The 14,472-nt window shown below is 39.1% G+C and overlaps 1 protein-coding gene across 1 annotated transcript; it reads left to right on the top strand.

Annotated features, from left to right (window-relative positions):
• Positions 1–2,511: 2,511 nt before the first annotated feature.
• Positions 2,512–12,325, top strand: hoxc12a (homeobox C12a). Its single transcript, XM_005914728.3, has 2 exons — positions 2,512–4,652; positions 5,738–12,325. The coding sequence occupies exons 1-2, from the start codon at positions 4,064–4,066 to the stop codon at positions 5,974–5,976; spliced, it is 828 nt and encodes a 275-aa protein (XP_005914790.1). The 5' UTR covers positions 2,512–4,063; the 3' UTR covers positions 5,977–12,325.
• The last annotated feature ends 2,147 nt before the right edge of the window (positions 12,326–14,472 follow it).

The following is a 14,472-nucleotide window of genomic DNA, read 5'->3' as shown; positions in this document are numbered from 1 at the left end:
TTTAGGCCCAAATCGACATCTATGCCAAATATGTTAAATAGCCAGATTAGTATTTTATGTGCCAAACGGGGAATTATGCAGCATATTAAACCATACAAAACTGCTTCAAAACTAAAAGAAAAAAGTAGCCCTTGCGTTTTGCTGTATGTGGAGGTGTGAAAGCAGCAGGCCACCGTCAGCTATGAAAAAGGGGGCTGATAACCTCTGGTGGTGACCAGAGGAAAATATCAGGAAGTGTTGCAACAGCATTTTTCTTAATGTGTTTTCGTTCATGTCTAGTTTTAGCGCCTGGCTGACATTTTTTTTCAGTGCTTTTGACAATATTTGCGGAACACGGAGCTTACCTTTGTTTCATTTTGTCCAATTATTTTAAAGTAAAAAAGATTTTAAAAAAAGGAAAGTTTTCTGTCAGCATTTAAAGTTGAAGCCTGACGTTTAAAGCTGACAGAATGCCATTTTTATCTTAGTTATTTTGCAAGGGCACTGCTGTCTGAATGAAACCTTATATTATACCATCAGTGCAAAATTATTTGATGTCTGTAAATGTGTTATTTGATGTATTCTAGGCGTAATATGCCCGATCAATGTAAGACGCAGAAGGCTACCGAGACTTTCAGCGTTTAGTTGTTTTATTTATTTATGCATTTATTTGTTGACCTCACTGGAAAAAAAGGCGACTTCATATTTTTTTAAAAGCTGCACACTGTTCAAACATGTTACAAGTGAATTAAATCTTGCTAGGCATACAAGCCAAGTTTTGTTCGAAAATTCATAATCTAATAGTCATAAACAGCCCTAGTTAATTAACACTTTATAGTCAAATTTTTTGATTAAACAATTTACTATACAGGCGCACAGGATACTAAAGTTGTCAAGTTTGGATTAAAAATTAAAACAGCTAATAAAATAAAGAAATCAAAGAAAAAATATTCTTGTCTAACATTTTTTGACAGTTTCTTTCGATGCAGCTGAGCACAAAGTGACGGTCAGGTTCAGATATTGATTTCTATAAAGTGAAGCTTTACTATTGATCCTTAGTTTGCGTATTTTAATTTTTTAATTTTTAATTTTTACACAACAATCTCCGGGTTAAATTATAATGAATATGTATTCTATTTGGGTTGTTTTTAGCTTTCTTATTTTGAAATTCAAAATAATAATAATATCATTTTCCCTCGGAATGATATGCGCTGTTCTTAGAGATACAAGTAGCAGAATTCGTATTTTATCAAAAGAATGCATATAGTTATTTTTGCAAGAAAACCGCATAAAACACAGTGTGTTGCTGTAAACAAACAAACAAACAAACAAACCAAAAAAGCTCTTCCAAAACATTTCATCTAAAACGTTACCACTTTGTGGTTCCTTATACTTCCCTTGGTGGTTAGTTTTTCTTGAAGGAGGCTTTTAAGGGGTTGCACATAGCTATAACTGTGGCAACCTGCCTGCCGAGAATCAAAGAGAGAAAAGGGGAAGAAAAGCCCTTTGTTTAGGCTATTGCCCTGTCTGGACAGGGACCAGGGGATTGCACGAGACTGTTTTCAATATCGAGCAGACAGTGTACTAGACAGTGACCTTGACAGTGCTATATGCTTTAAGTTCTTTATTTTAAATAATAGATTTTCGTTATGCTAGAGCACAAGGCCTATAGCCCACGGTCACATATGACATCATCGTCGAGCTAAAGATGCACAGAACAGACGTGCAGTTGTTTGCACGTGAAATCCGGATCTGTGGGATACTTTGGATCAGAGGCGTGGAGAGACGAGGCAAGGAGGCGCAACACATGGCCTCTTTCTCCGAGGTAAAGTGGCGACTTAAGCCTGCACATTACTTAACGCATGGACGTCCGGGACATTTTGTTGTAAACATCACACTGTGCTGTTTTGCTTTTGTCAACTGTTATAATAACATGAGAAGCTGTGAAGTGATAGCGAGGCACCCAAATGCTTTTCATAAGACCGAGGCCTAAGATATTATACTGGATTGATGTTGTGCTGCATTGCGAGACTCCCTAACTAGATGCAAGAATGTGCAGTGATAGGAGAGGCAGTGAGACCAAGGGAGAGAGATAAACCCCGACAGATCCCCAAGAGCTTCTCCAGTTTGAACATTTGATATTTGTTCTTTCTATTTAAGGCTAGAGCGAGGCCCGGTGCCTTTCGGTTAGATTGGATACATGGTCACAAGTTACGGACACAGCTATCAGATATCGGCTGACTTGCAAATCGTTCCCAAACAGTGTTTAGGTGAATGCTAATGTTCTCACATAACACCTCATTGGCAAATTTCTAATTGGCAACTAGCGACATTCAGTACGCATGTGCAGGCTTCTGTAAGCCGGCGCATTTCTGTTAATGCATAAATTCATAGTGCTGCTGTCAATAAATAAAGGGAATATTAATGTATTTTATATTTGGACCTTTACAGCAGATTTTCTTTTCTTGGTGCTATGTTAACAAGGCTGATATTTTACATTTGTTTTTAATAAGCAACATGGAATTCGGTGCATTATCAAATATACGGATTATATATCTTTAAATTTAATGGAGATATCAACTCTCACAATACATACTGCAGTTTGCTGAACCTCATATCTATTCCTTTATTTTAATGGAGTATTAAAGTTCAACATCAAGTTCATCCCACCTTGTGTCGTGAACTTGAGTAGGCTGACGATGACATAAGTGGGCTATGTTATAGCTATGATTTTTTTTTAAATATATGTCGTCGGACTTTTTAAACCACCTTGATTGAAATAAGCGGAGACTGGATTATGACAACTTTAGTAATTATATAAATTGATTTTTGGTAGTGGTGGTGGTAGCAAAATTTGAATTTGCAGGGCGATTGCAATAAACTGTTGCTGGACTCGTATAATACTGAAAGAGTTTAAACGACTGTGCAGTCTTCTTAGATTTATTTATTTATTTTCAAGAACAAGAAGCCTGTGTATCCTTGAGGGGAATACAAAAGCCATGGATCACTTATAAAAATATGTGCGAGGATTATGGTCATTTGATGACCACGGACCACATTAGAAATAGTTGGGCCAGCTGTTTGCAGAATACCTAAATCACGTGCATATGATAGTGATTTTTTTATTTATTATTTTTGAAAGAAACTGCACTTTGGCGGACTCTGAAAAGTTTGCGTGTGTGTGTGCGTGCGTAAACAGAGCGCTTTTGTCAGAAAATAGGATGACGGTATCACAGAATATCTCATATTTGTTCAGTGTCTTCCGAGCTGCATCCACAAATCAACTAATTAGTGCGTTATAAAGCAGATAGACTCTCGGCTGATTGAATCAGCTAAGGGCCCTCTGATATCTTGTAAAATTCATATAAAAGAATTGTGAGAGGTATAACAATCCCACCAGAGTTTGGCTGCGAACGTTTATTGGCGGTATCTGTTAAAGTTGTTCATGTGAGGTGTACTAGAGAATATTATGTGAAATATACCCTCTTAAAGTAACCTTGTAGAATATCGTCCTCCTTTACAGAGCCAGTGGCTTCAACCTGCTGACCCCGTTACTGTAAATATGAGTAGAGTGCGGCAATGAGCATCAGTCTTTTCTTAAAACAAGCTTGTAAAATTGGGACATCACAGCTTTATATGACACGGAATTCGACCATAATTTGCTAGAAAACAAGATGTCATATGCACCCTCTCCTTCAAGAAAAAATAGTTTTCATAAGAAATAGCATTTAAAAAACTTTTGCCAGCTTATAAAGATATTAAACGAGGCCATGGACAGTTCCACGAGTGTAAAAGGAGAAACAGTCTGGGCTCCTTTTGGACGCGGCGTTGCTCGAGTGAGCAAAAACAAGATTCTACATTTTTAATAAAAGGTTTATAGTATTTTTAAAAAGCATATAAACCTCAGTAATACAGAAGTTAATGTTTTGTTTTGTCTGAGATGGACCAAGTGGGTGGTACCATGTGTAGCAGAACTTAGCCTGGACACGTGGTCTGAGAATGACCAATCAGGCGCTCCTCCAGGTTTAACTACGTTAAATGTCAGATTGCAATAAACTAGAAGCTGTTGGTCGGGCCCGCGGAAATGGGCGAGCATAATCTCCTTAATCCAGGGTTTGTGGGACCTTTGGTAAACATCCACACTGGAGACACATTTTACTTTCCGAATTTTAGAGCCTCAGGGGGACAACTGGCGGGGCTACCGTCTCTCTCGTACCCGAGAAGGGACAACGTTTGCTCCCTCCCGTGGAATCCTTCGGAGCCGTGCAATGGATACTCTCAATCCTACTTTAGCAGCCCCGTGTCTATTAACCCTTCCTTCAATCGGTCGTGTGAAATTACCAGACCAGAGGAAGGCAAATGCTATTACAACAATGGCAACGGGAATAGGGAGACCTGTTCAGGTGGCAGCAGTCTCAAACGAGAGGATAGGGCGAGAGACACATCATCCCTAGCATCTGACCACGGGATGCACAGTGGAATTGGCAGCACGGCTGCCTTTTCTAAATACGATTATGGGACCGAGCAGCTAACGCAAGACCCGCCATCCTGTCAGTCAATGGAGTCCGATTCCAGCTCCTCTCTGCTCAACGAGGGCAGCAAGCCTTCATCCAGCGACACACAGACCCTGGTGTCACCGGGAAGCCATTCCAGCAACATAGCCGCAGGCGGAGGTGAGCGTATTTTGTTTTTAACCACAGTTCTCACAATCGCACCTTCACATTATTTATAAGAAAGAACAGGCTGCGCACAGCGTACATTTGCCGTATTAAACCGTCATTAGAGCTCGTTATCTTGATGCACAACATGCAGCTTAGGTTAGCCTGCAGGGTACTTGCGTGGTGTGCAAACGCCACTAGGGGTTGCCCTAAAATACTCCATGCGCCATGTGTGTGTGTACAGTTAGCGATAACCCCCAACAATCCATATCACAAGCAGCGTTTGAGTAAACAATTCAGTTCCGCCTTCTATTTTTTATAGCTTAGGCGAGGTTCTGTTACTTAGACATATAAACGGTTGACTTTGGTCTATTTTGTTCGCACTCACACAGATCAGTGCAGTGATTTAAAGAAGTGAGTCGCTTTGGTTGACTGCATCGAATAGAGACAGTTTTCTTTTTAATGACTCGTAAACCGAATTAATCTCTGTCGCTGTAGACTCAGGAGTCATTTAATATGCTTTGAAAGTCGCAAATAAGTACGGGGTATTTGCAAGCACGGCTCAATTACCACGTTAATGCTGCTTTAACTGCAACAATAAAACTTCCTGTGACACAAACCGCGGTATATTGGTGGGCTCCATAAAGGTGGCTGATTTTTTTTATACGTGGGGAACAAAAATGAAACGAAACTGGACAAGTCCTGATTTACAAATATTGGGATTTGAGTCAGAGACCAAAACAAATTCGTGGTACATGTGCAGGGAATGACAGCTTCCAGGGGCATTCGTTTTCTCAGTTATAAAGCACAAGCACAAGCCCTACATCATGGATGTTTAGCAAATCACATCAGCTTACTCCAGCTAAACCAAAATAATACATTTATTTACATATACACATATTTAGAAAAGCGCCTTATCACAATGCTATTTAACAGGTTTGCTCTAACATGGCGCATTGCATACTGACTTAACTAGAGAGGCAACTTGACTTGGACAGCTGATGCTCCAGTAGGTTCCCCATAACCTTGGAGGTGACCGTGATTTTGCAACCGTGGTGACTAATCCACTGTGTGCTCCCCTCCTCTCCCCTCTTCTCCAGGTGCCCCGTGGTACCCGATGCACACTCGGACCAGAAAGAAGCGCAAACCTTATTCCAAGCTTCAGCTGGCTGAGTTAGAAGGTGAATTTATGCTGAACGAATTCATCACCAGGCAGCGGCGGAGGGAACTCTCCGATCGTCTGAACCTCAGTGACCAACAAGTCAAGATCTGGTTCCAGAACCGCAGGATGAAGAAGAAGAGACTCATGCTGAGGGAGCAAGCTTTGGCCTACTTTTAGAGATGCGGCAGAAGGTGAATCGATAGGCAGTAAAAAAGAAAAAGAAAAAAAAAAAGAAAAGAAAAAGCCAAGCCTTCTACGCTCCCTTAGGTCTTCTTTTAGTGCATGCAACCATCTACCCATCTTTTACATTGCAAGCATTTATTACCCTACTTTATTTCTAATATTTTTATATCAAAGGTGCGGGTTGCAAAAACCCTAAACAAGCCGCTGCCTGGCATCCAAAGCTATACACGTCAGTGAGTCTTCACGTTTTGGTATAATCGCACAGAAGAAGCTGTGAGAATGTGTTTTTTGTGCGTGTGTTTTACTTTATCCCGATCTGTCATGACATTAGTGTACGGCCTAAATGTGTCTTTAGTGTAACATCTTTTCGGTTGACACATAGTGACGACATCAGGATTGTTACCGTTTTAGTCAGAGAAAATAAGGCGGGAGAGTCGGCGAGCCCTCGAAATAGGCCTAAAAATAATACTGAAGTCAGACAGGGAAGCCTGACTGGGGCGAATCGGTGCAAAAAGAAATGTCTGAAGTTATGAAGTGATAAAGGAGAATCTCGGTTTCGGTCGCCTTTACCTCCACATGCCATACTTTGTTAGGCAAGAGGAACAACGCCTTTATCTTGTCTCCATAGTTTTCGCCACGTTTATGGGCACGTTCACGGTCACGGGCGGCAGATCTGGAAGTCTGGGAGTCTGCGTGAGGAGGCGAGAACTAAAACCGCAGTGTAATTCATATCAATGTTTTTATGACTGCGCATTGAAAATTGATTGCCATGACTTTGTTCATGTGCAAATAGATTTCTGAAGGTATTTTCCTCTTTCACCCCTACTTTTATTGGTTTTAAACGTGTCTTAACATCAACCACTGAATCCTGCATGGGTTGCGTTTCTTTCGTTTAGTGAGGTCACCGTTAGAAAACGGGTTTGAGCTGCTATAAAAAGTTTAAGTCCAGACTGTACCAGTCAAAAAAAGTGTATTTTACAATGAACTAGCGAGGACCTGTAATGGAAAGATTGAACAGTACTACACAACTATGTTCAAGGCCAACTCGGTTACAGCGAGGGACCCGCCTAAACTCGCAACAGCGGGAGAATAAGTTGTTTTTTGGGGAAAGCGCATTTCAGAAACTCGGTGCTTATGATTTTTTTAAATCAATATGTAGAATTAAAAAAATGTAATCATAGGCTTATGTGTGTGCTCCCTTAATTCAGAGTGAATGCAGTGCATTATCCGTCATGTACAACGAGTAAGCTATAGCAGTGAAATGTTCTCAGCATGTTATTGATGTGAAATAATCATAAGTCATGTTCTGCAGGATACTTTTTCTGTAGGTGACTTTTATATTTTTTCTTCCAAACAAATGCCAACAAACTAAAACTTTTTGGACTCAAACGTCTTCAAAGAATGTATTATTATTATTATTATTAGAATTATTATTACTAGAATTATTATTAGGAAGGGAGGACGGTCTATTAGACCTATTAATGTACTTGCTTTTTGCAATGTGCTCAGTGTTGCCCCTTTCTTTACCCTGTACTTGTGTACAACTTTGTTCAATGAAATGACATATGTTGGTATTTGCATCCTATTTGAGGAGGCCTTATCGCTATGTAATAGGCTAGTGCTTTATGTTATTGACCGTCTTGTAACAATATCGCATTCCATAGGCTATAGCCTATTTGTGGTTGTAAGGGCTGGAAATGTAGGCCAAAAGTGTATAGTGTCAAGAATGGTAAGAAATGGTATGTAAGGTTTGTTTAATTTTTTAAAATTTTACAAATGTTTTTATTTTTTTAATATTATTATCATTATCATTATTATTATTATTATTGTTTTACCATTCATGACATTTAAAAAAACGACGTTTCAATGTAGTAGTTGTTTATTATCGTTATTTTATGTCACTCCGATTGCATTCCTTTCTTTGCGCTTGTAAGGATTGCTACGTTGTCTTGTAAAAGTAATAATGATATGAATGTATATGCGTAAGGTCTTCAATAAAACACAGTATTGAAAAGGTTACTGGTATTAGCCTGTTATTATGTTGCTTATCTGAATGTTCTGCTTCAACACCAATGATAACTGTGGGGATTATTTTATTGGACGTGACCTGTAACACGGTTTAAAAGCTACACGCGTCCACCACACTGAAATAAAGATTTGAACATTAATAGGACATTTGAAAGCATTTGAAAGACTGTTTTGTTGGCACATTAATTACACATGCTGTGAAACGTAAGAAAATAGAGCCCACACAGGGGGAGCTTTTTATTTTATTTATTTATTTATTTATTTTATTGTTGCCGCAACAGATGCAAAGGTAGGTTATAGACAAATAGGTAAAAATGCAAAATTGCATCCAGGTGCATATTTTAAACTAACACTGAATATTGTGTTTATAAAGCCTGGGACACAACAACAACTACAAAACACCTAGACTGGTTTAAAGTAAAATTCCCTTTTCCGTCCTTGTGGTTTCTCTTGAAGTTCGACCTAATCAATGTCACTGGTATGCTACAAGCCTATAACGGCGCAGCTAAACACGCAATAGCTCTGTAAAGCAGTAATGGGGTTACACCCCAGTGCTCCATATAGTCGAGCCCTTTGGACTGCCTTTTCCTTGTGTATCCCATCTTCTGCCTTGCAGTGCGGATTTATAAGTGTGATAATTATATATCAAAGTAAAGTTCATTATAACATGCACGCAGACCAAATAAACATCCTTCTCTTAAATGACGTGCACAGTACGCACACACTCCTTTACAATGAACCGTTTCTAAAATCCACAAGGCTCTCCCTACTGGCAAATGAGTGTAAAGCAATGCGCGGCGGTGCAGCGTTGTCCTGTCAGCTATCTAAACATGCAATTGTACGTTTGTCTTCAACAGTTTGCAGTCTGAGTTATGGTGAAGTAGGCTATGTTCACTGGAAACTGCTGTGCTGTCTGCATTTGGAATCAGATGTTGCCATTTCAGTGAACTGTGAACGTCTGCTCCTTGCAGCCGCCTGACTGAATGACATTCCTGACTTGGTCTGTGCGTGATCAGGCATACATGTACAAATGTAAGATTGCGTGAGCTCATTGCTTGGCACAATCCCCTTGGTGTTCGATTAACTATTGCCTCGGATATTTATGATTTAAGATATATCAGCGAGCTTTTGAAATTTCGAAACGTTTATTTTGAGTTGATAGAAGTCTTGCAGGAGTGTTACGGGAGCTACATCATATTGCTGTTTACGCAAGTAAAAGAAGCTGATATGTGTGTCTGTTTACCTTAATACCGACAACCACCTTCCTTAGTTAGGCGGATCTTAAACCGCAACAAAAGCCTTTCTATTATTTTCATCAATTCAGAATTATTTTTGTACTTTTATGTGCTACATATGATTTAATAAATATAACGGCTGTACGGTCCTCCGTGAGGTTGTCTGTACACACTGCTTCAAAAAGGGCACGATGTATGTGCGGATACGAAAACAAAAATCTAAATGCTGATTTTTTAAGTAACCCTAGTAAATGTAATTAACACTTCTGCAATTATTTATGTTTTAAATACATGACACTTCAAGGGAAGGCGTAAATGAAAGACACATGCTGGCATCATGTAGATTTTGCTTTGGCCTACCTGATAAAACGGTAGGCCTAAGCAAAATCTACATTTGAAATCGTTTCGATATATCACGGCAACGGAATTTTAATCATTTCTTTACCTTTAAAACAAGAAAGCAGTGCGTAATATTCTCATATTTTCCTTTTTACGCAGCGATGACAACACACATGTGTCCGTGTATGTTTTAATGAATACACAGTGCATCATATTCACAAAGCGACGCCAATCTGATGCAAAACATTACTCGTTAAGCGCACCTAGTATTTGTTGCAATAATTAACTAAGACTATGAAATAATGCCAGGCGATCTTAAAGTGGCTTTATTGAATTTGATCACCGAGAGGACGTCGTTCATAACAGCTCCAGCCTTTTCAGGTCATCAAACGCGTTGTTGACCATGAAAGGAGATAAAATTGTATCTTATGTTTGTGCGTTGCCTTGTTAAATTGGTAAGAAGAGAATGGCATACGGAAAAAGCACCATCGTCTTTCTTGCTTTTTGTTTAATCGCAAACCTCCGTGACCATACTATGTTACAAATATACAAATATATATTTTAGAAGGATTCAGGAAAACCTGTCATGAAGCGCTGACAACACTGGCAGAAACTCATTAAGGTTCCATGGATCTGCTTCTATAACCCGCAAAAGAACCTATTGACATGAAAACGAGGGCGAGAAGCAATAGATATGAACCAGGATCCATGGTTTGTAACAAACTGCGGTAGATTAACGCTCACTTAACAAAGAAAGAGTAAAGTGCAATTCACAGCAGCAACAATTTGCATGACACCTTAATTCGAATGTATTTTGACAGCTACGTAATTAGACTAAGCACCCAAACAAGTCTATTTTCAGCACAGCGTGAATGCGATTAGTGTCATGACTAAATGACACAAACACTCGTGTGTATTTAGAGGCTAGTTCAATGCGTCATTTGTAAAATGGTTGGATTTTTTTTGGGACTCATTAACTTGACAATCAAGCCTTTGAACTGTGTCGAATCAAATGCCGAACACGGAATTTTAACTTGAACTTCAAGCCAGAGTTATCTGTTAATATTATTTATTACTTTTTGTAACTTGTTTATTTAGACAGAGGATCTTTGCTTCACTTTATCATTGCTTGGAAGGTTTTCCACGTCCGGAAACACCAGTTCACGACGCCATTACCTGCCACTCTGTTCTTCTAAGGCTGTTCTTCTACTGCGTAATATCTAATTTTAGTTTGCCTTTACATGTCTTGTCTGCATTCTAAAGTGATCGAATTCCCTTTCTACAAAATGATGAGTTTAAAAAACCAAAAACAATCAAAGATATGCTTTGCGTTTCCAGACAATCTGGTGATATTTGGCGTTGCAGGATTTTACAATAGGTCTTTCACAGCTCTTGAGCACTTTTGACTTTGAGACTGGCTAAATCTGTTTATGGCAGCCTGTCTCCGCGTCCCAAAGGTCACTGAGCTTCACAGTGCCCTTCGCAGAGAACTTGTGTGGAGTGTGGTCTACGTCCCCCGTCACCCCACTGTCGTTTATGGTACAAAGCTGGCCTGAGAAATAGAAAGCTCTGTTATTCCTACTAAAGTGTGTGGCAGAGGGGGAGTGTGGAGTGTGTGGACGTGCGTGAGTGTGAATGTGTGTGTTTTAAAGGAGACTGTTAATGTGATAAAGAGAAGATAGGTAGGATGCTCAACGTAAGAGATCTATATCGTTTTACGTCTTTCAGAACTATTATATATTGATTTTGACATGATTTGAAATGAGTTCGCCACTAGCTGCTTTTTTTCTGAAATGCACGCCCGTATCAATTTGTTTTTCAATAGCATCGCGCCTCCAACAGCCCTTAATACGAGGTGTGAAGGTTTCATTGCTCTCTCAAAAGAGCCGAATTCCTTTTAGACCAGTTGTCCCTGGTGTAAAGAAAGGCAAAACATTTCAGAATCGATTGAAATCATTGTAATGTTTCTCGATCAGCCAGTTGTATTATCACGGCAGGGCTTTATGTTATATTTTCGCAATAATATAAAGAATGTAAACATTGTGCACAGCGCTGGTCAGCTCGTGTTTATGCAGTATGGCGCTATATAATGCCGGTATTTTGATTGAACTTTCTTTCTTTTTTCTTGACAAATTGTTTGATTTTCTCTCTGACGAGGACACTTAAGGCGTTTTTAATTGGCATTCCGTATTTTTGATAGAGGACTTGTCTTTCCAAGGGCGACTCTTTCCAAGGGCCTTAAAGTGCCCACTGAAGGTCAAGTATGCAAGCATGGAACTGCATTAACTGTTTCATACATGGTGAAAAATTTTGCGTCACCTGTTCAAGTTTGATCAGCGTTGGTTCAAGTCATGTGTGGTGTAGCTTCAGCTATATTACCGTCTATTATTTTATATGCATTGGCACGGTGTAAATGTAAGGGCTCCTTAAAAAGCAAACATATATCAGAGCTAACACAACATTAGCACTAAGTTTAAGCAAGTATTTCAAGCATATCTGAGATGACAGCAGGAAACTCGTCGCTTTTAGTTTGGGCATATTGAACCATTTTTCGCAAGACTAACGCAAACAAAACCGACTTTTGACACCCACGCAGAAATCAGCCACCAGTATCTCAGTTTGCATTAGCGTTCAAAACTTTATCACGATTACCCTGCTGTATGCGTGGATATGTACATTTTCTCAGTTGGGTTTGGTAACATCAGAAAAGATTAGATCAAATATTAAAAACAAAACAAAACAATAACCTCAGGAATTTCCTTGTAACGCTTGAAAAAAATTAATAAAATGAAATAGTATAATTATTACACTAAAGTTGAGTTATGTCAAAATATGACGAAACCAAACAAAATGCATTATCTTTAAGTTAGCAAATTCAAAATAAACACGTGCGTCACGCTTGGGTCCGTCCAATGCGTAATATCGTAAGCGCGGTAAAAAAAAAAAAAAGGAAAGAAAAGAAAACGTATTTATTCATTTCTTCACTTTTTAAATGCCCCTTCTTATTATGTGATGTGATTTAAAAAAAGATAATTTAGGTATTTTAGAAGATTAACTCTAGTAAATAGAAGATTCCAGTGCACGCCGAGCCTAAAAATATCCTTCTAAATACATCAGCATGTGACAGACCATAGCCTCAAGTAGGCTCTTCAAATAAAATGCTCTTTATTCTGACTTTTGTAGAATAGTATTAACCGTGAAGCCGAGTGTCCCTCTAGCAAAACACAAATAGAAGCTCACGTTTAGTTCCTCTAGAATTTGTTCAGATAGACTCGCTTCACTGTTCCTCTGCTTAAATGGTTTCCAGGTCTCTCTCTCTTTCTCTCTCTCTGTCCTTTTTAGGGCGTCGAAATAACACATGGGAGCTGAATCCAGTAGTCACTATACTGAGCGATTTCTTGTGATGTGCAATCATTTAATACTTCTAATAAAAAAAGAGCGTTAACACATTGTTGTGAAAGCTTTATGTCCTTGTGGTTGAAAGTGAAATACACTCTGGAGATTGCTCTAAATGTAACAGCAACACACAGCCTTATCTTGTCAGCTATTGTTGTCACCACAAACGCTTTACGCTAGGTGCACTCACGAAGATCTTAGTTTAAAAAAAAGAAAAAAGAGTGAGAGAGAGAGAGAGAGACAAGAAAAACAAGCCTCTTTAGTGTTGCCTGGAACTCTTCACAGCTCATACAGGGAAGTTTAACTGCCCGGCTTACATCCAATTAAACTTATCTAGGCCATGAGGGGACAGTAATATGATTACGCAGGCTTCCCACATTTAGCCTTGACTTCAGCTAACTGTAGAGCAGTGTCCTGGTAAACTGCACCCATTGTGTATTTGTGTGTGTGTGTGTGTGTGTGTGTGTGTAGCTCTGTGTCTGTGGTGAAACTTGTATCTTTTGGCAATGGCTTTATCGACACTTTGGCGCAACCCCTTTCTTTCTTTCTTTTTTTACAAGAAGGTGACGCCTAGGCTAACAGCTGTAATTTTGGTGCTAGGTAGCAACACATAGCTTAAATTCCTCAGACAGCTAACAGTGCTTTGACATTGATATTTAAGGGAGTATTAGCAAAGCACCAAACTGAACATTGTGTCTGAAGACTACTGGAACGTGCACTTAAAATGTTTTCATTGTCTGAGTTATTTTTTATTAGAATTATAAGGAGACATATCTGGGATACAGGCCATTTTGCTTTAAAACTCTGCATACGCTTTGCCTGCTCATTTGGTGCAGCCTTATCAAACTTTCCTGGGTCCTACTGCTAGCGGAATTTCTGCTCCGGCTCCCACATCCAGTGAAATAAACACATGGTAAATCCTATTCTTTCACTTTTGTTCCTTGCGCACCAAGGTGAAAGCAGTCAGTGTTTGAACCCACAGGAAGCGGATATTGCCAAGTGATGGACGCTGGCTGGTCATATTTTTCCATATTATGACAATTACCGCAACTTAAATGCAACCAGGAGTGCCATTTTCCATTTGTTTAAATGTAGAAATACTTCAGAGTCCAGAGAAGCCTTTCAGTGTTTCTGTTGTCGAGATCAGCAGCTTTAACCTTTAAATTTTATTAGTGCATCGCTTATTCATACCCTCGCATTACTTATTTATGCCGGGCTATTACGCATCATTGAAATGATTATGATGAAGAAATGAATTGCCAGTATTGTTTTGGACTGTCTGCCTCGATTCTGTTATTGCCCGCTGAAAGGAAAGTTTGGAGTTTTTATTTATTGTTTTTTTTTTTATTATTATTTATTCTTTATTTCTTGGATGATATTATGATCAGAGCGATGCTCACACAAGGATGCATTTTAAATGTCATAATTCAGAACCCTTATTACAGCCAAGGCCAATTAGTATGGCGGTTTTTCGGGTTTTAGAAATTCAACT

The sequence above is a fragment of the Haplochromis burtoni genome, unplaced genomic scaffold (genome assembly GCF_018398535.1).
Source record: "Haplochromis burtoni strain Fernald_Lab_line unplaced genomic scaffold, NCSU_Asbu1 Contig_9, whole genome shotgun sequence".
NCBI lineage: Eukaryota > Metazoa > Chordata > Actinopteri > Cichliformes > Cichlidae > Haplochromis > Haplochromis burtoni.
The sequence above is the reverse complement of the archived record's forward strand: the minus strand, read 5'-3'. Positions and strand labels throughout refer to the sequence as shown.